Raw genomic sequence first — 25,657 nt, 5'->3', positions numbered from 1 at the left:
CGGGAAGAGGGCCGGTTCCGCAGGGGCGCGAGGGGAGGGGCGAGACCCCGCCCACCGCTCCTCCAAGTCCAGAGGCCGAGGCAGCAGGTGCAGGACCCCAAGCCTGGGCGCGAGGGCAGCGCGGCCGCCGCCGTGAGTTTTGAGAACCGACGTTCTTCCAGCATCCCGGGCCTGCCCGCTCTCGCCCCCTCAAGTCCGGGGTGCAGACCCGAGCCCCACCTCCGGGGACGCCGCGGCGATGCCTCCTGTCGGAGTGCACATGGCCAGCGCGCCCTCTCTGCCATCCGCTGGAGGGCCCCGAGTCCAGGGGGACAGCACTCCCCGGGGATGCGGCTGCCCAGGGGCCCCTTCCCCCCTGGGAATCGGAATTCTGAGGCGGCGACAGCAGCGCCCCGTGGTGCTCCCCGGCCTGGGCTGGCTGATCCAGGCGTGGGGCGCAGCCTTGTCTGCCGGGCCTCGGGACAGCACCGCCCGCCGACCTGCTGGGGAGCCGTGCTGCGTCCACTGCCCGCAGCCCGCACCTCGCACCCCGGGCCCTTCACGCACGGCGGGCGCAGCTGCGCCCGGTGAGGATTTAAACGGCCACACGTGGACCGCGCTTCCGTATTTGACAGCGCAGCCGTGAGGCTCCCAGGCTGACCCACGGAGGCGGTGAGGGATCTCTGGGGCCGGAGGCTCACGGACACACAGGCCGCACGGAGACCGCCGACCTGGGGGCCCGCGGGGAGCGGCCGTCCCGCCTCCCGGATTCTCCCTGGCGTGGGCCAGGCAGGCAGCGCAGAGTGCAGGGCTGGGGAGACCACTCCGCCGCCCCGCGCACGACGCCCCAGGCTCCCGGCTCGGCGCCTCGGCCCGCTCGGCGCTCCAGGCGCCGGCTCACCACGCGCCGCGCGCCCGCGTCCCCGGCCACGACGCCCGGGCACGGCGGCCCCGACTCGCGGACGCCCAGACTCACGGCGGCCCCAGCTCCCCGGCCCTCCCCGCCTGGCTCGCAGCGGCCCGGTCCCGCGCACAGCGCCCCCGGCGGCGACCGCGCGGAGCCCGAGCGGGGCGGCGCACGGCGCGGGGCCGGGCCGGGCGGCTCCCGGCGCGACTTCCTGTTGTGTCCGCGCCCCGCCGCCGCCGCCCGGCGCCCCTCTTCGGTCCCCGCGGCCCGGCGCGGCCGCCGCCCATGGATTTCACCTAGCGCCGGGGCAATGGCGGCGCAGTGCTGCTGCCGCAAGGCGCCCGGCGCCGAGGCCGCGCCCGCCCGCCCGCCGCCCGAGCCGCCGCCCGCCCTGGACGTGGCCTCGGCCTCCAGCGCGCAGCTCTTCCGCCTCCGCCACCTGCAGCTGGGCCTGGAGCTGCGGCCCGAGGCGCGCGAGCTGGCCGGGTGCCTGGTGCTGGAGCTGTGCGCGCTGCAGCCCGCGCCCCGCGCGCTCGTGCTCGACGCGCACCCGGCCCTGCGCCTGCACTCGGCCGCGTTCCGCCGCGCCCCCGCCGCCGCCGAGACGCCCTGCGCCTTCGCCTTCCCCGCCCCCGGGCCGGAGCCCCCGCGGCCCGCCTTCCCCGAGGCACCCGGCGCCGAGCCCGCCTGCTGCCCGCTGGCCTTCAGGGTGGACCCGTTCACCGACTATGGCTCCTCGCTCACCGTCACGCTGCCCCCGGAGCTGCAGGCGCACCAGCCCTTCCAGGTCATCCTACGCTACACCTCGACGGACGCGCCCGCTGTGAGTCCGGCCGGGTGGGCCTGGGCCCCGGGGCTGCGGGGCGCTGGGAGCGGCCTGGCACCCCCGCTGCGGGGGCGGTTAACCTGCACCGTGAGCCAGGGGCAGCCTCCCCGGAGCCAGGGCTGTCCAGGTGCCCCCAGTGAGTCCCAGCTTTGCCTTGAGCCCTTAGGAGCCTGCGTGGAGCTCCTGGTGCCAGGTCCAGGCCAAGTGGGCAGTGGAGACAGAGGACACATGTGACCCAGGAAGGCCCCGGAGTGGGTGTTGTGTCCCTGCCCGGGACGGGGCAGCTTTGGGCAGGCGCTGCTGAGCCAGACATCCAGGGGCTGGGTGGCAGGTGCAGAGGAGCCTGGGAGGGTTGAGCACCCAGCCCTGTTCTCTGCAGTGAGTGACACTTTGTCCCAGCAGGAGGCGAGGGCGGGCCAGGTAGACCGCGGTGCTCAGTGCCAGCTCACCCAGCTGCGGCAGGCAGGTGCTGGCTCCGTGCTGCTGACGCAGACCTGGCTCTGCGGGGGTTGGGGCAGAGGGCTCTCGCCGGCCCCAGGAGGCCCGGGTCAGGCCCTGTGACTACAGCGCCCCCTGCAGTGGGGCTGGCAGGAGGGAGCGCGGAGCCCGGGAAGTTTGGAGGGCACACCGTGCCGGCCAACATACATACGGAGCCCTCAGCTTTGGCGGCCCTGGGAGTGCCATCTGTCACTGCACGCGAGCACACACAGTGGTGCAGAGGCCCAGGGCTGGGGGCCAGGCAGGGTCCACCCAGCTGACATCTGGACAGAAGAGCCCGGACCACGCAGCCTGTGGGTTTCCCGCACACTTCCCAGAGCCCTGAGCAGGGCCTGCCGCTCACCTTCCCGGAACCCCTGCTGCGGTGCCCCGGGCTGTGACAGGTGCACGGGCCTCCAGCATGGCCGTGAGAGTGGAGGGGCGACTCCTCCCTGGCCTTGACCTGTGACCTTGGAGCCCACGTGTCTGGTCCACCCAGGAGAGTGGCCGGCAGAATGGTGGGACCAGGGCCTGTGTCGCCCTGGGCTTCCCTTGGCCGGCTGGCGGGGCGCTGGGTGCTCCCCACCTGCTGCCTGGCTCCAGGACAAGGGGCCGGGCTGGGCGCGCTGGTAGCAGAAGCCAAGCGTCGGGCCTCTAACCCGGGCACCCACTTTTGCACATGGATGCTACAGGGCTCAGGGCCACCTCCCCAGACCTGGGCCTGCCCCAGGAGAGGATGCAGTGGGTATTTCCTGGGGGCCCCATGAGCAGGCGAGCCCACCCCTCCAGAGGCAGCCTGGGGTGCCCTCACCCCTCGCACCCCAGTGCTGACCCAGCACCAGCACTCCTGCTGCTCCGAGTGTGGGCCCTTCCTCCCACATCAGCGCGGTGCCCCGTCAGGGGCCCGAGACCCAGCTCTGGGAGTGGGAGGGGGACCTGCTGCAGCCCTCAGTCTGGGGGAGGGCTGGGCCCCCCCCCGGTCTTCAGGGACACGGCCAGCTCACTGAGGTGGAACGAGGCCAGGGTAGGGGCTGGAGGAGGACAGGTGTGAGTGCCACCGGTGTGAGCCGAGGGCCGCCTGCCTTGGCTGCACTCCGGGAATGTCCTTGCTGTAAGACCCGAGCCCCGTGGACAGCATCTGCCATCTGGGCAGCCCAGAGGCCGGCAGGGGCAGGGGCAGGGGCAGGGCCACCAGGAGGAAGTGGGGGAGGGCTGTGAGCTCAGTCCGGCGGGTCTGCTGGGTCTGGGGTCTGTGGAGACCCAGCACTGCTGGGCTGAGATCCGCCGGCCCTGCCAAGGTGGCTGTGGACAGTGGGCTCCAGATGCAACCCGGGAGGAGTGGCCAGACCCACAGACCCGGCCACTGGGGGACAGGAGGCACCACTGGGCTTCAGTAATAGTGTGACCAAGGGCAGGTAGGGGCCAGGGCCAACGGGGCCCGTAGCTGTGCAGCCACCGATGGGCCAGTCCCTCGCTCAGACCCCAGGCTTGGGTGAAAGGTGACAAGGGGAGGGGGAGGCTCTGCCCTGGGGGTGGGGGCTGGGAAAGCCCCAGCAGCCACTGTAGGGGTGGGAGGGAGTGGGCCAACTGGCAACCTTGGCCAGAGGTGGGCGGCCGGGCCCCAGCTGCCAGGGAGCCCGCCCGAGCCAGCCTGCTCCACCACCACCCCTGCCTCCGTGCCTGGCTCTGCTCGCTGCCCGCGTCCTCTGGCTTGGAGCCCTTCTGCCACCCCAGGCTGACCCCTCCCCGTCAGGTGGGATTGGCGGGAAGCTCTGCTTTTCCCACGGTCACGTCACCGGGATCGGAGCCACCCTGTCAGGGCTGGGACTCGAGGTGTCCTGCTGTGCCTCAGTTTCCCTCAGGAAGCTCGGACGATGCCACATGGCTTTTTCCCTTGACTGCCCTGGCACGGGCCGAGAGCTCCCCTGGGCTGTCCCTCACCCCCACCCCAACGCACAACCTCCCACCTGGAGCCGGAGCTGGCCCTGCTGACCGGCGCAGGTCCCGCTGAAGCCCACAGCCCTTGCAGCCCCTCCCGCCCCGGAGAGCAGGAGGAGGGCACCCCAGGGGGCGAGTTCAGCGGCCCTGGCTGCCCCGGCGGGGCCGTGGTCAGGTGGCCACCTGCTGACCCCCCGCCCTGTCCACAGATCTGGTGGCTGGACCCGGAGCTGACGTACGGCAACGCCAAGCCCTTCGTGTTCACGCAGGGCCACTCCGTGTGCAACCGCTCCTTCTTCCCCTGCTTCGACACGCCTGCCGTCAAGTGCACCTACTCCGCCGTGGTCAAGGTCAGGTTCCACCTGCCCCCGCCCATCCCCCACCCCTGCCTGACCCCCCACCCCTCACCCCTGCCTGAGCCCCTCCTGCCCATTCCCCACCCCTGCCTAACCCCCTCCTACCTATTCCCTACCCCTGCCTGAGCCCCCATCCCCCACTCCTGCCTGACCCCCATCTCCCACCCCTGCCTGACTCCCATCCCCCACCCCTGCCTGACCCCCTCCTGCCCATCCCCCACCCCTGCCTGACCCCCTCACCCATCCCCCACCCCTGCCTGACCCCCCATCCCCCACTCCTGCCTGACTCCCCATCCCCCACCCCTGCCTGACCCGCTCCTGCCCATCCCCCACCCCTGCCTGACCCCCCTCCTGCCCATCCCCCACCCCTGCCTGACCCCCCCACCTCCCACCCCTGCCTGACCCCCACTCCTGCCCAGCCCCCATCCCTGCCTGACCCCCCACTCCTGCCCAGCCCCCACCCTGCCTGCCCCTCACTTCTGTTCCCAGTACTGCCCAACCCCCACCCCACCCACACTCCTGCCCATCCCTCACCCCTGCCTGACCCCCTCCTGCCCATCCCCCATTCCTACCTTCCCCCCCAATTCTGCCCCCTCCTGCCCAGCTTTCACCCCTGTCAGACTCCCACCCCTGCCCGACCCCACCCCTGCCTGCCCCCCAACTTCTGCCCCAGTCCTGCCCGACCTCACCCCTGTCTGCCCCCAGTCCTGCCCGACCCCACCCCTGTCTGCCCCCAGTCCTGCTCGACCCCACCCCATCTGCGGTGGCTGCACCCCCAGTTCTCCCCAGGCCACTGTGCAAGCAGGAGCCTCCCACGGTGGGGGGCTGCAGACTGAGGGTCTCACACCAGGCCCCACTGGAGTCCTGGGGCCCCTCAAAGGGGGCTCCAGACAGAGTTGCTGGGTCCCTGAGGGGACTCCGGGTCCCTGGGCCTGAGCTCGGGGCCCCCGGCTCCCCTCAGTGTGGGCTTCTCGCAGGCCCCGTCGGGCGTGCAGGTGCTGATGAGCGCCACGCGGAGCTCGTACGAGCAGGAGGAGGGCGTCTACCGCTTCCACATGGAGCACCCCGTGCCCGCCTACCTCGTGGCCCTCGTGGCCGGAGACCTCAAGCCAGCGGACATCGGGCCTAGGTAAGGCCCCGCCAGGACCCCTGGACACGGGTGCTGGGAGCCAAGCCGGCCCCCGGTGTTGACACCCCCGGGACCACCCGGCCCAAGACCGCACGCCAGGGCCAGGGCGCAGCCCCCTGCACCTCGCCCACTCTTGGGTCCCCCCGGCCCCTCTGCATCCCACGCCTTGCTGGGCAGGGAGGGCACCGTGGGGCGAGCTAGGCTGGGGCCGTGGGCCTCAGCGCCCTGCCTGCCCTGTGACAGGAGCCGCGTGTGGGCCGAGCCGTGCCTCCTGCCCACGGCCACCAGCAAGCTGTCGGGCGCGGTGGAGCAGTGGCTGAGTGCCGCCGAGCGGCTCTACGGGCCCTACATGTGGGGCAGGTACGTCCAGGGCGGGTGCCCTGTCCCCGTGTCCCCTGGCTGCAGGCCCCCCCGGGGGTGTGGGCGACAGGGTGGAGCCTGAGCCGGCGGTGCCCGCCCCCGCAGGTATGACATCGTCTTCCTGCCCCCCGCCTTCCCCATCGTGGCCATGGAGAACCCCTGCCTCACCTTCATCATCTCGTCCATCCTGGAGAGCGACGAGTTCCTGGTGATCGACGTCATCCACGAGGTGGCCCACAGCTGGTTCGGCAACGCCGTCACCAACGCCACGTGGGAGGAGATGTGGCTGAGCGAGGGCCTGGCCACCTACGCGCAGCGCCGCATCACCACCGAGACCTACGGTAGCCCCGGGGCGGCCGGGCGGGGCGGCGCAGGCCGGAGCAGCACCAGGCCCCTCTCAGGGGCTCAGGACGACGCCCCACCCGACCCGTGCAGGTGCTGCCTTCACCTGTCTGGAGACGGCCTTCCGCCTGGACGCCCTGCACAGGCAGATGAAGCTGCTGGGAGAGGACAGCCCGGTCAGCAAGCTGCAGGTCAAGCTGGAGCCAGGTACCCGCTGGGCCTCCTTGCCTGCCCTCTGCTCACTCCGGCCGGAACGGCCCTGTCCCTGCCACAGCCTGGCCGGCTGTCCGGGCCCCGAGGGTCTTGGGGGGGCAGGCCCTGTGCCCCCACTCCCAGGTGCCCCTGCTCGTCTGGACGTGTGAGGGAGGGCCGGGGACCCGGACGAGCTGTCTGCTTGCAGGAGTGAACCCCAGCCACCTGATGAACCTGTTCACCTACGAGAAGGGCTACTGCTTCGTCTACTACCTGTCCCAGCTCTGCGGAGACCCCCAGCGCTTCGACGGCTTCCTGCGGGTGAGCGGCCCCTCTGCGGGGCAGGCCCGGCGCCCTCCCCTCCCCGCGGGGCCCCTGCAGGCCAGCTAAGCCCCACCCTCCATGCAGGCCTACGTGGACAAGTACAAGTTCACCAGCGTCGTGGCCCAGGACCTGCTCGACTCCTTCCTGAGCTTCTTCCCGGAGCTGAAGGAGCAGAGTGTGGACTGCCGGGCGGGTGAGCCGCAGGCCGGGGGCAGGAAGCGCTGGCAGGGCCCCAGCTGGGAGGACAGGAGGGCCGGATGGGGCCTGGGGGGCTTCCTGGAGGTGGCGGTCAGGCCGTCTGGAAGAGGACTGAGAAACCAGGGCGTGTATGGCACCTGGGGCAGGGGGGTTGCCCTTCCGCTGGCCCTGTTTGTGCAGCACCTCCAGGGCGTCCTGAGGGTTTGGGACTCGGAAGGGACCGATGGCGATGAAGGCAGTGTGGGCAGCTGGGAAGTTGGTGAGGGACCCAAGGTCGGGGAGGTTCGGGGAGGGCTCCGAGGATCCATGCGGAGAGGGGCGGACAGAGCCTGTCGACAGCTCCTGGCCCAGGGGCCCCTCCCCGGCACTTCATCGCCTTGCCCTTGGGAGAGGCGGGGTGGGAGGGAGTCCCTCGGGCACCAGCCAAGCCTTGCGGGTCTCCCAGTGACCACCCGCTGCCCTGCAGAGGTGGTGACCAGCCTGGCTCAGTGCTGCTCTCCCAGTGCCCTTCACAGAAGCCCCCTGTAGGAGCCACAGGCGCGGGGCCCTGGCTGGGGCCGAGCCGGCCTCCCGGGGCTCATGGGTTGCCGGGGTAGGGTTGCGGGGTGCCCTGCGGGCAGCCCAGGCAGGGACTGCAGGATCCCTTCTGCCGCCAACAGGGCTGGAGTTCGAACGCTGGCTCAACGCCACGGGCCCGCCGCTGGCCGAGCCGGACCTGTCTCAGGGATCCAGCCTGACCCGGCCCGTGGAGGCCTTGTTCCAGCTGTGGACTGCAGAGCCGCTGGACCAGGCTGCCGCCTCCGCCAGTGCCATCGACATCTCCAAGTGGAGGACGTTCCAGACCGCCCTGTTCCTGGACCGGCTCCTGGATGGGTCCCCGCTGCCCCAGGGTGCGTCTCCCGGCCAGCCGTGGGGGTGGGGGGCTGCCAGCCCGGCGCTGACCATCCACTGCCCTGCAGAGGTGGTGACCAGCCTGGCCCAGTGCTACTCCTCCCTGCTGGACTCCATGAACGCCGAGATCCGCATCCGCTGGCTGCAGATCGTCGTCCGCAACGACTACTACCCCGACCTCCACAGGGTCCGGCGCTTCCTGGAGAGCCAGGTGCGGCCACGCCCATCCCCGCCCCTCAGGCCCCCGGGTCAGGGTGCAGAGGGAGGCCTCTGCGAGCCATCCTCTGGGTGTCCGGCTGGGCCCGAGGTCCCGGGCTGCCCTGTTCCAGTCTGCACGGGGCGGGGCGTGGGTGGCGGTGCCACGGCAGCCCACGGTGTGGCCGTGTGCCCGCAGATGTCACGCATGTACACCATCCCGCTGTACGAGGACCTGTGTACCGGCACCCTCAAGTCCTTCGCGCTGGACGTCTTCTACCAGACACAGGGCCGGCTGCACCCCAACCTGCGCCGGACCATCCAGCAGATCCTGTCCCAGGGCCTAGGCCCCAGCGCCGAGCCCGGCTCCCAGCCCGGCAAGGAGCCGGCCTCGGCCCCGCCGGCCCTGCTGCTGGGGGAGGAGGCCCCCGGCGGCGCCCTCGCTCTCAGGGACGTCGACGTGTCCGCCTAGCCCCCGCCCCTCCGACGACACGACTGTGCCTTCCGTGGTCCGGGCCGCCGGGACTGTGCCTTGGCTCTGGCCCCCAGGAGCTCTGCCCGGGCCCTCGAGCCCCTGTCGCGGGCTCCCCCGGGCTGGGGTGTGGGGACGGGCGGGGGCCTCCTCAGGTCCGGCAGAGGCCCGCAGACCCGGCCAGCCCCCCCAGGTTTCTTGCACTGCAGGGCCCCAGGCCGGCCAGCACACACCACGCCTCCGTCTCGACACTGACAACGTGCCACGCCCGGACACCAGCACCTGCCGGGCGCTGCCCCAGGAGCCACAGCACCCATGCCCCATGGCCACCACCACACTGTGCCTTATGTCTGCCGGGAGCCCCAGCCTGCACTGTCCCCACGGAGCCCCGCGCCTGCCCCCACCGGCCCCTGGCAGAGGGACGAGGACACAGGCGTCCCTTCGGTGTGGGCAGGGGCTGCCAGCCTCCAGGGCCCGGGGGGCGGTGGAGCCTGGACGGCTGTGGATGGCTGTCGGCTTGGGAGGCACGGGGTCTCCAGCCTGGGGCCGCTGCATGGGGGTCTCAGTGGTCATCCCATTAAACCTCCACCCTGCAGACCTGACCCGCCTTCCTGTCTGTCCCTCCTCTTCCTGGGCGCCCTGGTGTGGGGCTGGCCCGTGGGCAGCACAGACCTGAGGACAGGCCCCCACCACCCCCAGGAGCCCCCCAGCCCTTGGCCAGACCTGGGCCCCTGAAGGAGGCCACGTGCCACCCTGGCCCAGGCCCGTGCTCCGTGTCTCTGGCCAAAGCCCAGCCTGGACTGGAGGACAAGGAGGAGGTGTGGATAGCGGCCTTGAGCCTGTGGGACCTGTGGGACGGGTCCCGGGGGGTCGCCATTGAGGACGGAGCTGTGGGGTGGATGGCAGTAGGACCCGGCTGTGACAGGGTGCTGGGGAGGGGGCTGCATCTGGGGGCTGCACAGTCTCCATATGAGCAATGTGCTGGGGGCCAGGAATGACCCCCAGCAGCACCCCACTTCCAGAAGCAAACAGCCGGCCCTGACACCACCGCCATGCAGCCTTCCTGGCTGGGGCAGCCTGGTCTCTGTTGCTTTGGTGACTCGGCTCTCCCCACTGTCATAGGTCTCCTGGTGATTCCGGCTGCTCGGGCACAGCCAGCCTGCCTGCCCCACAGCAGCCACACAGCACTGTGGTGGCTGTGACCATTACTGTCCTTGCCCTGGCTCTGTGTCCCCCATGGCGGGGAGTGTCCTTCAGCCACATCTCTGTGGTGCCGCCTCTGCCACAGCCCACGGTCTGCACACGCCTCCGGCCTCAGCAGCCACCCCAGGCAAGCTTTGCCCGAGGCTGCGCCGCACCCCAGGGGCTCTGTTGACACCAGGGCCGACGCGAGGCCTCAACCACAGCAGCTCAGAGGCTGAAGTCCACGCAGCAGTGCTGGCTGCCCGGGCGCCCGGCCAGGTGGGGGAACATCCCCTGTGTCACCGGCACCTGGCTGGGGACAGGGGAGCTCGGGAGGCCATGCGCCCTTTCCCCCTCTCTGGCCCCACGGGCAGCCTGGCACCGAGGCAGGAGTGCTGGGACAGAGCACGTGGCTAGAGGCACAAGCTGACCACAGAGCCAGGATGTGACCGTCACAAAGGGAGCAGGGCTGGCTGCAGGATCCCCAGCCTCCGCCCACATGGGGTTCTTCGAATCCCCCAGGCCGTGCCCTGTGCCTTCCACACTCGCCCCCACGCGCTTCTGTCCCATCCTCTGCTCTGACAGGGGGCTCCTCCCCTGAGGCCAGCTGTGGATGGAAGCTGAGGGGACTTCTTGGGGGACTTCAGGCACTAAGAGTTCCACCTGGGGCATCACCGGCAGTGTGAAGCCAGCACCCGCACCAACCAAACAGCCCCGGGATACGGGTGGCAGAGCCCCCAGAAGGGGACCACAGACATGAATGGTCACGGTCTCAGACACACGTGGAACAAGAACAGGTGGTTATGGAAAAGTACCAGGCGGAGACCTTGAGAATTTATTTTTTTATTTATTTATTCAAAAGGTAGAGTAACAAAGAGAAGGAGAAGGTTTTCCATCTGCTGGGTCTCTCCCCAGATGGGCACAATGTCCAGGGCTGGGCCAGGCTGAAGCCAGGAGCTTCTTCCAGGTCTCCCACGTGGGTGCAGGGGCCCAAGGACCTGGGCCACCTCCCACTGCTTTCCCAGGTGCATTTGCAGGGAGCTGGGTGGGAAGTGGAGCAGCCGGGGTGTACGCCAGCACCCATATCACATGCTGGCCCCTTGGAGATCTTTGAAAGGCAGCCGTGAAAATAAAAAAAGGAAAACAAAGCTGAGTTGTCACCATGAAGATGTGACGGGGGGGGTGGGACTCTCAGGGCCACGAGGGACAGCAGAGGCCTCACACAGGGCGAGGACACTGGGCCCGACCCAACCTGCACGACTTCAGCTGCTGCAGACATGAGGCCCTTCCGGTGCTCGTGCGGAACACGCGCGGCCGGCATTCCTGTGCCTACCCAGGCAGCTGGGGGCAGCCCCGCAGAGCTGCCATCCTCCTCGGCTGCAGAGCCATCTGGACCAGGGTTAAGGTTTGGGGGAGGGGCAGATAGGACACCGCCTCAAATGCGACCGCAGCAGCCAGGTTCGGCATCTGCACAGGACCCCAGGAGAATCCCTGGTGGATCCCGAGGGCAGCTGCACCGAGGAAAAGCAGTCCTTAGAACTCACGGCCTGGGGGCCACGGGGCGACAGGCGGGCGTCCCTGCTGTCCACACACGTCCTGCCTCTCGGGGCCTCCCCTGCCCAAGACCACAGCCTCTTTTCCTTCCAGGTCTTCCCCCTCCCCCCTCGCCCCTCCCCTCTTCCTCCTCCCCCAGCACGTCCCACTCGGCTGGGTTGACCTGCAGCCGCCAGGCCCTTGGGAACTGACCCAGCACATGCACCCAGCCAGGTGTCTCCAGCGGAAACTGTTCCTGGCTGAGACCACGCCCCCGGCTCCTAAGGCTACATTGTTACTCTGGATACACACTTGCCCTGGCCCTGGGAGAGGAGAACCTGGCACTGGGCAGGGAAGTGACAGCTAACCCTGGAGCCTGGTGACGTGGGGCTCAGCACAGGACCTGAGAGGAGCTTTTAATGGCACAGGGCAGAGTGCTAGGGAGATCACGGTCAGCCACCCACGCCCAGATAAAGCTCCTTGTTCAAGGTGAGCAAGCACAGAAGGAAGCTCCCCGGTGTGCAGCAGGCACAGCGCCTGCTCAGGGGTCCATGTCAACTCGCGGTGTCCCCAGGAAAGCTAAGAGCACACGACCATTTGGGGCTGAGCTCCAGGGGCAGGGTTCCTGAAACCAACATGTGTTACATTTATAATGGGAAAAAACTAAGTTTTTTAAGATTTATTTACTTACTGAAAGACAGAGTCTTCCATCCGCGGGTTCACTCCCCAACTGACCGCAATGGCAGAGGCTGGGCCAGGTGGAAGCCAGGAGCCTGGACCTCCATCCGGGCTCCCGCATGGTGGCAGGGGCCCCAGCACTCGGCCACCCTCCTCCCTCCCAGGATGCTCTCCCAGCTCATTAGCAGGGAGCTGGTTTGGAAGTGGAGCAGCCAGGACTTGAACCAGCGCTCTCATAGGCTGCTGACTTCGCAGGCAGTGGTTTAACCCGCCGCACCACAACGCCAGACCCCAAGAGCTTTATCTAAAATCACCCAGAAAGACTGTCCCTCCACCTGCAGGGAGCTAAATGCGCGGCTGCCCCCTGGGCTGTGTGAGGGCCACACTAATGCAGCACCGGGGCCCCAGGGGGCTGCCCCGGGGGCCCTCCTCCCTCTCCTTGGAGAGCTGACAGGGCTCAGAGGGCCCCACGGAGCTGTGAGACGCCGGGCACCATGGGGGACAGCCGTGCTGTAGCAGCGAAGCTCGTGGGGCTCTGTCCTGTGCGGCCGCCAAGCGGGCTGCGGGCGCCACTGGGGGGCAGTGGGAGGCCCTCAGAGGGGATCGCGGGACCCTGGGCCTTCTGCTCCAGTTCAAGATGGGACCATTTCTTCCTACGTCCACCTGTGAGCTAAATAAACCTTGCTCCAGCTCAGCTGCCGCTGTACTCACTTGCAGAGACCCTGAGCTAATCCCAGCATGCCCTGCGGCCGCCGGCCAATCCAGGAAGCACCCTGGGCCCCAGGCCGGTCCCTCCCCTCCCCTGGCTAACACTGGTTGGTAACTTCAGGGAGAATGCAAATACTGGCACTGGTAAGGAGAAATGTGGGGTCCAGCAGAGGACCCCACCTCTGTCATCGTGGCACAGTGGGCAAAGCTGCCACCTGCGATGCCGGCGTCCCCCGTGGGGGCTAGTTCAAGTCCCGGCTGCTCCACTCTGACCCAGCTCCCTGCTAATGGCCTAGGAGAGGCCGTGGAGGAGGCCCACGTACCTGGGTCCCTGCCACTCAGCGTGGGAGATCAGAGCAAGCTCCTGGTTCCTGGCTGTGGCCTGGCTCAGCACTGGGCACTGTGGCCATCTGGGGAGTGAGCCAGTGGACGGAAGATCTCACTGTCTCTCCCTGTCACTCTGCTTTTCAAAGAAATACGTATTTAAAAATAAAACCAAACAACAGAGGGCCCTGTGGCCGGGGACGGGGGACACCTGTGAAGGGCCGGGGAGGATGCAGGGCCCTCAGCAGCCACGCGGGGAAGGCAGCGGCTCAGACACGCCCACTGTGGGGTGGGGGAGTGGCGAACGTCCCCTCTTCCCCCAGCGCTGGCCTGCCTGAGTGGCCCTCATGGGACACGAGGACAGCAGTGACCGCTCGGGCTCCCCCAGGGCCCACAGACGTGGAGACACCTCCAGACCCCGTCACACCATCCCAGCAGGCTGCTTCTGCTCCCGCCTAACACCCCGGGAGCCAGAAGCCGTCTTCACAGGGCTGAGGGAGGGCCCAGGAGGGAGGGGACGCCTGCCAGACTGGCTGAGGGAGCTTCTGTACCCCGGGGGTACAGGGACGGCCGGGGCAGCAGGCCAGCCCACGAGCTGGCCCGATGCCCTCCCTGGGTCTCCTGAGGACCCAGCCCTGGACTCGGACGTGCAACGGGCTGGAGCCTCTGGGTGGCACAGCAAAGACCCCGAGCTGCGGCCCTGCTAAGCAGCCACTGGTCCGTGGGGGCACCCAGCACAGGCTGGAGATCCGTGCCCTAGGCCTCCTGCCGGTCGCGGTGCCCCCCGCCTGTCAGGGAGAGGCAGCTGGAGGAGCCAGCACCATGGGGTGCTCTGGGGGCGCCCAGAGACGGGTGCTGGGCTGGGCTGGACCCCCGCAAGGAGACGGCCGTCCTGGGCCGTGACGGGGGCGGGGACCGGCCGCGCGCACCATCCCTGCTCAGCCCGGGGCAGGGACCCCGGGCGTCCGAGCACGCAGAGCAGTCTCCCCGCCTGACTGCACAACGGCCTCGCTCCCCCCACGGCGGCTCCGCGGCCCGGCGCCCAGGAGCGAAGCCGAGAAGCCCCGGGCTCAGCGAAGCGGCCTTGCGGCGGAGGCAGGAAGGAGGCTCTGCCCGGCCGGCTTCCTCCGGGAATGGCCAAGGGCAGGGTCTTCAGTGGCCGCGGGCCGCCAAGTCCAAGCCGGAGGCCCAAACTCCCGCCTGCAGAGCCCGACGTCCCATCGCTGGCGGCCAGGTGGGCGCTCGGCGGCGTCCGGGGCTCACTCCCCGCCCCGGGACCCGGACACCCGGCCGCGACCGCCGGGCACAGACCCGCTGACAGCTCGCCACGCGCCCCCCAGGGCCGGCTTCCTATTGGTCGCTTTCCACAGCCGCCGGCCACGGGCAGCACGGCCCGGGGCGGTGCCAAGCGCCGGAAGAGAGATGCATTCTGGGAAGCAGAGGCGCATTGTGGGAGCGGCGCTGCATGCTGGGATCTGTAGTCGGCCGCCCACCGCGGCCCAGGTGGCCCCTAGACCTTCCAAAGCGCGCGAGTCCAAGCTTCCCAGGCGCCCCAGACCGAGCTTCAGAGTCCAGATGACAAAATGCCCGGTCAGCTCCTCGGACCCGAGCCTCGGCCAGCACAGTCCCAGGTTCCCCAGGGCCCAGGAGAAACACAGCGGGGCGACGGCGCAGCCTCGCGAGAGCGAGCACGGGAGCTCCGCCCTCAGGCCCGGCCGGCCGGCCACTGCTCGAGTGTAATTGGGCCGCCGTGTCACGTGCCCCGCAGCGACGCGCCTGGTTGGCTGCAGCCTGGTTACCTGGGCGACGGAGCGCCCGGGTCGGTGGGTACCTGCGGGTCCAGCTGTGCGGAAGGACCCTCGGCCGGCGGGCGACGGCTGCGGCGGCTTCGCCCTGCCTGCGGGGCTGCGACCGTGACCCCAGCGGCTACAGATGGGAGCCCAGGGCGACGAGGATGCGGGCGGGCCGGGGCGAGACGCCGGCGCCGGCCGCGGAGCTCTTCCGGGACACCGACTTCCCCGCCTCCGACTCCTCGCTCTGCTGCAGCTTGTCCACCCCGCTGGCCCAGTTTCGGGAGGACATCACGTGGAGGCGGCCCCAGGTGGGGCCGGGCGCGGGTCGCCCCTCGCGGGCGTTCGGAGCGAGCCAGGACCCTGCCGGCCCCTGGGCCCGGGCGGCTCGGGACGCGGCCGGCTGTGAGAGGCGCTGCTGCGGGTGTGCACGGCCGCGCCTCAGCCGGGCCTCCGGGCCCAGCTCTGCTTCGCCTTTGTCCGGCAGGGCTCGGCGGTTGGGGCCTGCACCCGCCAGCAAGCGCTGGGGAGCGGGAGTGGGGTCGCTGCGTGTAGCCGCGGGCACGGTGGCGCCCGGGGAGGTCGCCGGCGGCCCCCGCGGTTTCGGGACGCGGGAAGCAGCTGAGGACCTGGCCCGGCCCGAGTGCCTGGGGGAGTCCGGAGCCCAGCCCCGCGGCGCTGCCGCCGCTCTCGGGGGCTGCCCTGCCCTCCTGAACAGCCGGGCTGACCCACAAAGCCCCGGCTTGGGGCAGTTTCAGATTTGGGCTTTGGCCGCCTGCGCTTCCAGCTGCAGGCGTTTTCGAATGGCGACTCAAAGGATGTCCTGGCCCCTCCACGAGGCCTCCCTGCGACCGGGTGCCCAGGAGCACCTGCCCCAAGGTGCAGGCCTGGCCCTCGGACGCCGCCACTCCACTCTGGGCCCTGGGGTGTCGGGGGAGGCCATGGCCGCGGAGCTTGGCGTGACTGAGGCTGCATGCTGGGTGCGAGGGGAGGGTCGTGGTGGAGGAGCAGCTCCGTTGGCTTGTGTTTTAAGCTCACTCTAGGTTCTGGGTGGGCCATGGGCTGGCAGGGCCAGGGTGCACGGGTCATGGCAGTGGCCCTGGAAAAGCAGGAGGGGCTTGTGTTGTCTGGACAGCTGCTAGGAGGGGGTCCTTGGCCTGCGAGGCTGATCCCGTTGGAAGATGGGGGCGGGATAAAGGAGGGGGCAAGGATCACTTGGTGACGTCAGGCCTGGACCGCTGCGTGGGAGGTGGTCCGGGGCAGAGACGGAGGGTTGGTCCTGGGACAGAGCCAGGGGGTGGCCCCGGGGCAGAGCCAGAGGGCGGTCTCAGGGCAGAGCCGGGGGGGGGTGTTGGTCCCCGGGCAGAGCCAGGGCCGGGTGATGTCTGGAGCTGGGCCTCGCCCTCCGGTCCTCAGGTGGCCATGAGAGTGGGTTTTTCAGGGGCTAGAGGCCGCCCTTTGGGACTGGCGCGTGCTGGACACCTGGCCACTCAGGGCCTGGGGGCTGGGCTGGCGGAGACAGCAGGGGGGATGCCTCCGAAATGGAGGGGCCTTGTGTTGAGAGGAGCGGAGGGGCATTTAACGGGGAGCCGTCTCCTGAGCCACCTGGCCTTGGCGAGAGGGGGCATGGCGGGCTTTGGCCAATAAGGAAGGCAGACAGCAGTGGGCGCTGCCACGGCCAGGCTGGACCCGAGGGCCGAAGCCAGGAGGCCCTGACCGGGGACGCCTGCGGGAAGCCCGCCTCTTCCCTGCCCTCGCCTGCGTGCTCGTGTTTCTGATCGACCCTGGACGACTTCCTCTGTTTCAGGAAATCTGTGTTGCGCCCCGGCTGTTTCCAGATAACGCCCGGGAGGGGCAGGTGAAGCAGGGGCTGCTGGGGGATTGCTGGTTCCTGTGCGCCTGCGCTGCCCTGCAGAAGCATCGGCACCTGCTGGACCAGGTGTGTGCGTGTGCGTGTGCGTGTGTGTGACGGGGCAGGCTGGCCCCTGCGCGTCTCCCCAGGCTGTGTGTGTGTGTATGTATATGTGTGTGTTTGTGTGTGAGACAGAGGGGCGGGCTGGCCCCTGCCTGTCTCCCCAGGCTGTGTGTGTGTGTGTGTGTGTGTGACAGAGGGGCAAGCTGGCCCCTGCCTGTCTCCCCAGGCTGTGTGTGTGTGTGTGTGTATGTGTGTGTGTGAGACAGAGGGGCGGGCTGGCCCCTGCCCGTCTCCCCAGGCTGTGTGTGTGTGTATATGTGTGTGTGACAGAGGGGCAGGCTGGCCCCTGCGCGTCTCCCCAGGCTGTGTGTGTGTGTGTGTGTGTGTGTGTGACAGAGGGGCAGGCTGGCCCCTGCGCGTCTCCCCAGGCTGTGTGTGTGTGTGTGTGTGTGTGTGTGTGTGTGACAGGGGCAGGCTGGCCCCTGCGGATCTCCCCAGGCTGTGTGTGTGTGTGTGTGTGTGTGTGTGAGACAGAGGGGCAGGCTGGCCCCTGCGCGTCTCCCCAGGCTGTGTGTGTGTGTGTGTGTGTGTGTGTGTGAGACAGAGGGGCAGGCTGGCCCCTGCGCGTCTCCCCAGGCTGTGTGTGTGTGTGTGTGTGTGTGTGACAGAGGGGCGGGCTGGCCCCTGCGCGTCTCCCCAGGCTGTGTGTGTGTGTGTGTGTGTATGTGACAGGGTCTCGTGCCGGGGGACTCGGAGCTGGGGTGGGGTCTGTGCTGGGGCTGCCCCGATGCCTGGTGGCAGGTGTGAGGCTCCCAGGCTCCCGCCCTTCTCGGCCGCCTTCCGAGCCCAGAGTTAGAGGGCAGAGGTGCGGCGCAGCGGCAGCCGGGCGCCTGTCCTCTCGTGTCGCCCAGGGTCCCTGGCCCCTCCTCCTCACAGCCGTGGGTTCCCCAGCAGAGCCAGCGCCGCACCGGGGCTGCCGGGCGGGCACCAGGCAGGCCTGCAGATGCTCTAGGCCAGGTGCTGACTGGGGACCTCAGAACATAAGGGGTGACCCTAAGCTTTCTGGGCGACACTCAGCCCCCTCAGTGTGGCCCTCAGGTCTTCGTGTGGATGGCGCGGGAAAGCCTGCGGCGAGCCCTGGCTCCCGGCCGTGGAGCTGGGGGAGCCCTCCCTGACCCCCCCCTCCCCGCCCCGTGCCCGCAGGTCATCCCGCCAGGACAGCCAAGCTGGGCCGACGAGGCGTACCGGGGCGCCTTCACCTGTCGGGTCTGGCAGTTCGGACGCTGGGTGGAGGTGACCGTCGATGACCGGCTGCCTTGTCTCGCAGGGAGGCTCTGCTTCTCCCGGTGCCGGGGCGAGGATGTGTTCTGGCTCCCCTTGCTGGAAAAGGTCTACGCCAAGTACGTACGCCCGGCGTGGGGGGCCCCGGGGCTCTGGACTTCTCGGGGTCCAGTCTCAGCCCCTGCTGTCCGGCCGAGGGGGGCCTTGGCCCCTCCCGGTCTCCTTCCCTCCCTCATTTCCAAGTCAGTGTGGGTGATCGCCTGCGTGGGACAGGCGGCCTCCGCCCCCACTGAGGGGCCGCAGCAGAGGCACGGGGTGAGAGGCGTGTTCACGTTGTAGCAGAAGCGATGTCTGCGACAAGTTCACAGCGAAACTCTGGGCCCCGCGCAGGATAAGCTTAGCCGTTAATGCTGGGTTCCCACGGCCGTGCCCTGAGGGCAGCCTTGTTCACCAGGTGCTGACCCTGCGCAGGGACCCACAGGTGTCCGAGCTGAGGGCTGGGGTGAGGCCGGCTGGGGCCGTCTTCAGGAATGGGGGCCGGTTCATGTCCCTGGCTCTGCACCCCTCTGGCCTCACACTCGGGGCAGGAAGGTTCCTGAGCGTGGGCCACGGCCAGTGAGCGTTGGTGGTACTCGGCGTTTGGAGGGGACCTGGGGAATGGGAGCCCGGCCCCCTTCCCTACGTGGCGTCAAGTCTGGGAGCTGGGCCCCCTTCCCACGTGGCGTCTAGGTCTGGGAGCCGGGCCCCCTTCCCCACGTGGCGTCTAGGTCTGGGAGCCGGGCCCCTGCCCTGTGTAGTGTCTAGGTCTGGGAGCCGGGCCCTCACCCCGTGTGGCGTCTAGGTCTGGGAGCCGGGCCCCCACCCCACATGGCATCTAGGTCTGGGAGCCCGGCCCCCTTCCCCACGTGGCGTCTAGGTCTGGGAGCCGGGCCCCCGCCCCACGTGGCAGCTCAGTCTGCTGTTTGTGGCACCCTAGGGTCCATGGGTCCTACGAGCAGCTGTGGGCAGGGCAGGTGGCGGATGCTCTGGTGGACCTGACCGGGGGCCTGGCGGAGAGGTGGGACCTGAAGGCCTTAGCAGGAGCCAGCGGCCAGCAGGACGGGCACAGCCGCTGGGGGCACCGGAGCTGTCGGCGGCTGCTCGGCCTGAAAGACAGGTGCCTGCTCAGCTGCTCCGTGCTCAGCCCCAGGCCAGGTGAGTGTGGGCGGTGCCGGGCGCCGGGGAGCAGCCGAGGGGCTGTGTGCCAGGAGGAAGGGGCTCCGTCCCCGGGGGTGTCCTGCTCTGTATCTGTCCCCTCTTGTCCCTCTTCTCTGGGAAGCTGACCTGCTCTAGGCCTGGCGGGGAGCTGCGCGGTGGTCACTGTGGTGCGGTCCCTGGGCAGCGGGCAGTGCGGGCCTGGCCTGTGTGTCTCTCCCCAGTCGATGGGGTCCCTGGGCAGCGGGCAGCGCGGGCCTGGCCTGTGTGTGCCTCCCCAGTCGATGGGGTCCCTGGGCAGCGGGCAGCGCGGGCCTGGCCTGTGTGTCTCTCCCCAGTCGATGGGGTCCCTGGGCAGCGGGCAGCGCGGGCCTGGCCTGTGTGTGCCTCCCCAGTCGATGGGGTCCCTGGGCAGCGGGCAGCGCGGGCCTGGCCTGTGTGTGTCTCCCCAGTCGATGGGGTCCCTGGGCAGCGGGCAGCGCGGGCCTGGCCTGTGTGTGTCTCCCCAGTCGATGGGGTCCCTGGGCAGCGGGCAGCGCGGGCCTGGCCTGTGTGTGTGTCTCCCCAGCTGGCCGTGACCTTGTAAGGTCCAGCCCACATTGATTTCAGTGACAGTCATTGAAGTCTAGTAAAGAGTTTGGTAAAGAAAGTTTGTTTACAGGAAAGAGAAGTCCCCGCAGTGAAACTTGTAGCTTTTTGGTGCCTTTTCTGGTTTTTCATGGACACCCTAAACATTTCTTTATAAGTGCTTCCTATGGTCCTGTGTGCTGTTACATAGAACCTGTCAACATCTTCATTCATAAGTGGATCTGCTGTGGTTGTCTTCCTTTTTAAAAACTTTTTTAAAGATTTATTTATTGGGGGCTGGCACTGTGGCGAAGCGGGTAAGGCCACCGCCGGCATCCCATATGGGCACTGATTCCAGTCCCAGCCGCTCCACGTCCGATCCAGCTCTCTGCTGTGGCCTGGGAAAGCAGTAGAGGATGGCCCACGTGCTTGGGCCCCTGCACCCGTGTGGGAGACCTGGAGGGAGCTCCTGGCTCCTGGCTTCGATCGGCACAGCTCCGGCCGTTGCAGCCATCTGGGGAGTGAACCAGCGGATGGAAGACCTCTCTCTCTTTCTCTCTGCCTCTGCCTCTGCCTCTCTGTAACTCTGCCTTTCAAATAAATAAATAATTCTTTAAAACAAAGTTTTATTTATTTACCTATTTGGAAAGCAAATTAAGAGACTTTCCGTCCCCTGGTTCACTCCCCAGGCGACTGCAGCAGCGAGAGCCAGGTCTCCCCGTGGGTGCAGGGCCCGAGCACTAGGTCCATCCACGGCTTTCCCAGCCCCTTAGCAGGGAGCTGGATCGGAAGTGGAGCAGCTGGGACAGAAACCGGCACCGTACAGGATGCTGGTGTTGCCGGTGGTGGCTTTACTGCTACGCCACAGGGCCCTGCCCCGCCAGCGCGCCCCGCACCCGGGCCTGCCGCACTGACTCCATGCTGGCTAGCAAAGGCTTTCCAAGTCTGTGTCATCGGAAACAGTGTTGTGGTGAGCACCTGAACGTGTAGTTCTCACATTCAGGATCGCCCCGCTGTGCAGTTTGGGTCAGAGTCCCACTGCCCGCAGGTGGATGAGGGTCAGCAAGGGCCTGGTTCCCTGCGGCAGACCCCAGGAGGCCAGGGAGAGCTGTGGGGACACTGCAGGGTGGAGCGGGGCAGGAGGTGTGGCTGTGGCCGCTGTCGCTGGCGCCCACCGGAGGGCAGGGCAGGAGCGGAGCGGCCGGCGGAGCTCTGAAGCGGTCTGCCCGCCCTGGACAGGCCGCTCCTCCCCCGTTCTTCCTCCGAGCTCCAGTCTCTGCTGGCTGCTGGTCTCCCTGTCCCCGTGTCACCTGCAGCCGTGCTGCCCGGAGGAAGCCCCTCCGTCCTCGGTGTCAGCACCAGTGCCAGTGGGGACACGTCTGCGCACGGTGCCAGTGTGGCTGGGAGGGGGTGAGAAGCCTCGCCCAGACCTGAGTGGAGCAGCCGGGGCCAGGCTCTGCCTGTCACGTGGGTTGGCACTGCAGCGCTGCACTCACGGGGTCCTGTTGTAAAACCCCAGAACACGGCCCACGGGCTGACACGGGCACTGTGACGAGGCCGTGTCTGCCAAGCGCGGGCAGAGCCAGCGGCCGCCACTTCCGCCCCTGGCTCCCCGAGGGGTCGGGGCTGAGGCGCTCAGGCTTGACCTGCGACTGACAGTGCCGGGTTGGTCCCAGTGCCGGCCTTTGCGTGTGGGAGTGAGCGCTCGTCAGCCTGGGGGGTCGTGCTGCAAGACCCCTCCAGGGCGGGAGGTCCCGGGTGTGCGGCTGGGTGTGGGGCTCCGTGCCACCTCCGTGCCACCACCGGGCCTGAGTGCTTCCTCACACAGGTGCCGGGGAGCTGGGCGAGTTCCACGCCTTCGTCGTCTCGGACCTGCGGGAGCTCCCGAGTCGAGCCGGCCACGGCGTCCTGCTGCTGCGCATCCACAACCCCTGGGGCCGGCGCTGCTGGCAGGGGCGCTGGAGGGCGGGGTGAGTGCGGCCCGGGCCGGGGCAGCTGCAGTCAGGGCTCGCGGGCTCTGGCCAGGCCTGGGCCCAGCAGTCTGAGGGTGCTCAGTCCCAGCACCCTGCTGCCCCGGTAGCCCCTGGCGCTGCTGGACAGGGAGCCCTCTGGGGCCCAGCTCCGTCTGGGCTGACAGGGCAGAGGTCGCTCCTGGCCGGGGAGAGGCAGCCCCGGAAGACCCCCTGGAGGGGGAAGCCCACTGGGGTGGGGAGAGCGCCTCGCTCCCTGTCGGGGGGTGGGGGTGCGGGCCTCGGGGAGGGGCTTCAGCTGACACACGCCTCCTGGCAGGGGGGAAGGGTGGAGCCAGGTGGAGCCAGCAGACCAGGCCGAGCTCCTGGCCCAGCTCCAGGAAGGGGAGTTCTGGGTGGAGGAGGAGGAGTTCCTCAGGGAGTTCGATGAGGTCACCGTCGGCTACCCGGTCACGGAGGCCGGCCACCTGCAGAGCCTCTACACAGGTAGGGCCGGCAGCCCCGGCCACGGGCCTGTGCTGTCCGCGCCCCGCCCCAGGCCACTTGAGGAGGGGACGGTGACGCTCGGGGTGGGGGTGCCGCCCGGGCTGCCGCTGACGCGTGCCCTGCTCTCGCGCTAGAGAAGGTGCTGTGCCACACGCGGGCGCTGCCCGGGGCCTGGGTCAAGGGCCAGTCGGCCGGAGGCTGCCGTAACAACAGCGGCTTTCCCAGCAACCCCAAGTTCTGGCTGCGGGTCTCGGAGCCGAGCGAGGTCTACGTGGCCGTCCTGCAGAAGCCCAGGCCGCGCGCGACCCACTGGGTGGGCCGGGCCCACGCGCCCGCGGGCACCGGCTCTGCCTCCTGGAGCCCAGCGAGCCTGCCGGGCAAGGACTACCAGGCCGTGGGGCTGCACATCTGGAAGGTAACTCCTCCCCACCCCGCGCCTAGGTACCCCGGGGCTGCCGTGGGGACCCCAGGGCCCGCTGTTCTGCGTCTCCCACCTCACCCTGGGGGCCCTGAGCCTGCCGCCTGCCGCTCCTGGAGCAGAAACACTGCCCGCCCCCGGCTCCTCCCAGTCTGCGCCTGCTCAGAGCTGCAGGCAACACGGGGAGGGGTGTGGTCAGCGATGGTGCGGGGTCGGGGAGGATGCCACGGTCGGAGACATGGGGCCCGGGGAGGGCTGCCGCGGTTGGCGCGTGGTCGGCCCGCGGTCGGCCCAGGCAGGTGCTGCCTGTGTGCTGGCCCCGCGTGTTCTGCGGGTGTGACAGTTCTCATCGGCTGTTTCCTGTCCTGTGGCCGTGGCCTCTGTCGGGCTCCCCCGCTCCTGCAGCGTTGCTGGGAAGCAGCCCTTGCAGGCGCGTGCCCAGCCCTGCCGTCCTTCTCAGCGGGAGATTTGCAGCCGTGGGTGTGTGGGGCTGACGCTGGCCCCTGAAAGGAAGGGGTGACCGACAGGCCTGGGCACTTCCACTGTCACCTCAAGAGGCCGCGTGCTTGGGCAGGGTGGAGGCCGGGGACTGGACGCAGCCTCTCCTGTCCGCTGAGCTCCTGCCTGCACGGGACAGGTGGAGAAGCGGCGAGTCAGCCTGCCCAGGGTCCTGTCTGCGCCCCCTGTGGCTGGCACCGTGTGCCACGCCTACGACCGGGAGGTGCACCTGCGCTGCGAGCTCTCGGCGGGCTACTACCTGGCGGTTCCCAGCACCTTCCTGAAGGACATCGCGGGGCACTTCCTGCTGCGAGTCTTCTCCACCGGCAGAGTGGCCCTCAGGTGAGAGGGGGCGGGGCCGCAGGTGAGAGGGGGCGGGGCCGCAGGTGAGAGGGGGCGGGGCCGCAGGTGAGAGGGGGCGGGGCCACAACGCCAGTGCTCTCCCATGCTTGTGTCTCTGGCAGCGCCGTCAGGCTTGTGGCCAAGAGCGCCAGCCCCGGTGTGGCCGTGGCCACCGGCGAGTGGGAGACTGTGCAGTTGCAGGGCTCCTGGCGAGCCGGCCGGACAGCAGGGGGCAGCAGGAACTTCGCCTCCTACCCCACCAACCCCAGCCTGCCCTTCTCTGTCCCCGAGGGAGCCGGCCCCCGCTGCGTCCGCATCACACTGCAGCAGCACTGCCCGCACGGCGCCGCCGACCTGCACCCCATCGGCTTCCACGTCTTTCAGGCAGGCTGCGCGCCCGGGCAGGGCCGGGGGTGGGGGGCCGCAGGCGCCTGGGTCAGGATGGCCGGCTGCTCGCAGGGAAGGCGTACCCCCAGCCCTTGCAAAGTCCATGTCCACCACGTCAGCCCAGCAGCCACGCCCCCTCGGCAGGTCCCCAGGCCCGGGGCGGAGGCCCAGCTGGCTCGTGCCCTGGGGAGTGGGTGCTGGCTGGGTTCCGGGAGAGTAGGACAGGGCAGGCCCAGGCTTGGCCGATCTGGCCACACGGTGGACAGCCCGCCCGCTGCCGGGTGCCACCATGGCCTTGTGTTCAGATCGGACACAAAGCCAGGCAGGTAGAGACACCTGACGCTGTGGGCGACAGGGCCAGGGCCAGGCAGGAGGAGAGGACCTCAGCCGGGTCCTCAATGGCAAAGGTCCAGCCCCTGAAGGTGAGCCCGTGCTGCCCAGGCGGCTGCCGAGGGCTCCGGAGCCCCGCCTGCTCCGCTCAGTGGAGCTCGGGAGAAAGCTCCGTGCCCAGGAGCCCGGGGAGGCGCTTTCTGGCCGACGCTTGGGCAGGGGTTGGGTTTTCAAACGAAGCCCCTGGTGACGCAGCTCCTTGAGCTTGGACACTGCTAGTGGGGGCCTCTGGGGAGGGCTGAGTCGGGGCCCGAGAGTCCCTCAGCAAACGGGGTGGGTGAGGAGGGAGCAGGCTGCCCCGGCCTCTCGGAGCCTCTGGGCAGGGAGGGAGGAGGGCAGCCCTCCGTGGCGGCCACAGCCCGCTGAGCGCGTGCCGGCCTCCCCAGGTGGCAGACAGCGGGGGCCGGGGCTCCCCCCCTCTGCTGCTCCAGGAGCCGCTGCTGAGCTGTGTGCCGCACCGCTGCGCCCAGGAAGTGAGCCGGCTCTGCCTTCTGTCTGCCGGCGCCTACCGGGTGGTGCCCTCCACCTACCTGCCCGACGCAGAGGGGGCCTTCACGGTGACCATAGCAACCAGGATAGACAGGTGGGGCCCTCAGCGTTCGCCCCGTCCCTGCCTGTCCTGCCGAGAGCAGAGGTGGAGGGACCCTGTGCCTGCGGGCTTCTGGGAGGGGTGACTGGCGCTGTCTCCGCAGGCGGTCCATCCACAGTCAGGAGACGCTGGGGCAGCACCTCCAGGAGGTGCGTATGTGGCTCCCAGCCCCGCCCGCCCCCGGCCCCCGGCCCCGGCCCTGTCCCCGCGCTGGCGTGCGAGGGGCGGGCAGCAAGCAGCTGTCCCCTCACAGGTGTCCTTTATGGCTGTGATGAAGGCCTAGCTGGACGCCGGCCGTGATGAAGGCCCCACTGGACGCCGGCTACAGAGTTGGGCCCGAGGCAGCTGCCGCCCAGCAGCGGGGGACCTGCACCTGTGCCACCGCCGCGGGGCTGTGGCGGCCGTGGCTGAGCCGCGGTGCCTCTGGCCCACACGGACCCAGGTGAAGCACGCGGCCCTGGGTGGAGCAGGGGCTGCAGGCAGTCCATCCCCGGAGCCTGCCCAGGGCTGCCCGGGAGCCGCGGCAGTTAGCAGGGCCGGGGCCAGGTGCTAACCCTGTTTGTCATTTGGACATTTTTAAGACGTAACTTTATAAATAAACATGAACGAGTACTTGCTGTTGGAGATGCTCAGTGCCCAGAGCTCAGTCCACCGCCCACCCAGCCCCTGTGGGGCGCGACTGACGGCGACCCTGGCCAGTGAGTGGGGAGAGAAGAGCTTGGAGGGGCGGGCACAGGGCAGACCCCGGGGCAGAGTGGGAAGGGCAGCTCGGCAGGACCCGTGAGGCAGGTGGCACCTGCTATCCTGGCTCCGCTGGCC

General features: G+C 69.2%; 2 protein-coding genes across 3 annotated transcripts; both read left to right on the top strand.

Moving 5' to 3' along the window:
- The first annotated feature begins 1,030 nt into the window (after positions 1-1,030).
- On the top strand, positions 1,031-9,188 carry RNPEPL1 (arginyl aminopeptidase like 1). The gene is made up of 11 exons (XM_051839346.2): positions 1,031-1,709; positions 4,337-4,477; positions 5,461-5,612; positions 5,856-5,972; positions 6,078-6,313; positions 6,408-6,521; positions 6,715-6,827; positions 6,915-7,023; positions 7,688-7,918; positions 7,988-8,130; positions 8,314-9,188. Exons 1-11 carry the CDS (start codon positions 1,197-1,199, stop codon positions 8,584-8,586), a joined length of 2,142 nt encoding a protein of 713 aa, XP_051695306.1. The 5' UTR covers positions 1,031-1,196; the 3' UTR covers positions 8,587-9,188.
- A 5,600-nt stretch (positions 9,189-14,788) lies between these two features.
- Positions 14,789-25,450, top strand: CAPN10 (calpain 10). Of its 2 annotated transcripts, none has more exons than XM_051839348.2 (12): positions 14,789-15,112; positions 16,609-16,740; positions 17,920-18,116; positions 18,974-19,191; positions 21,587-21,728; positions 22,048-22,214; positions 22,349-22,629; positions 23,270-23,472; positions 23,595-23,856; positions 24,636-24,832; positions 24,942-24,987; positions 25,116-25,450. In XM_051839348.2, the coding sequence occupies exons 1-12, from the start codon at positions 14,966-14,968 to the stop codon at positions 25,119-25,121; spliced, it is 1,998 nt and encodes a 665-aa protein (XP_051695308.1). In that variant the 5' UTR covers positions 14,789-14,965; the 3' UTR covers positions 25,122-25,450. The 2 variants fall into 2 exon arrangements, with proteins under 2 accessions (XP_051695308.1, XP_051695307.1); XM_051839347.2 differs by having other exon boundaries at positions 14,790-15,112; positions 25,092-25,450.
- Positions 25,451-25,657: the final 207 nt, after the last annotated feature.

This window comes from Oryctolagus cuniculus, chromosome 3 (assembly GCF_964237555.1).
Source record: "Oryctolagus cuniculus chromosome 3, mOryCun1.1, whole genome shotgun sequence".
Lineage (NCBI taxonomy): Eukaryota > Metazoa > Chordata > Mammalia > Lagomorpha > Leporidae > Oryctolagus > Oryctolagus cuniculus.
This window is presented reverse-complemented; position numbering and strand designations above follow the sequence as displayed.

Bases quoted from the DNA above. Each gene is read 5' to 3' on its own strand.
- RNPEPL1 (XM_051839346.2), top strand. From the start codon at position 1,197: ATGGCGGCGCAGTGCTGCTGCCGCAAGGCGCCCGGCGCCGAGGCCGCG. The intron at 4,478-5,460 runs GTCAGGTTCCAC...GGCTTCTCGCAG, and splicing joins CCTACTCCGCCGTGGTCAAG to GCCCCGTCGGGCGTGCAGGT. The intron at 8,131-8,313 runs GTGCGGCCACGC...GTGTGCCCGCAG, and splicing joins GGCGCTTCCTGGAGAGCCAG to ATGTCACGCATGTACACCAT.
- CAPN10 (XM_051839347.2), top strand. From the start codon at position 14,966: ATGCGGGCGGGCCGGGGCGAGACGCCGGCGCCGGCCGCGGAGCTCTTC. The intron at 23,473-23,594 runs GTGAGAGGGGGC...TGTCTCTGGCAG, and splicing joins ACCGGCAGAGTGGCCCTCAG to CGCCGTCAGGCTTGTGGCCA. The intron at 23,857-24,635 runs GCAGGCTGCGCG...CGGCCTCCCCAG, and splicing joins TCGGCTTCCACGTCTTTCAG to GTGGCAGACAGCGGGGGCCG.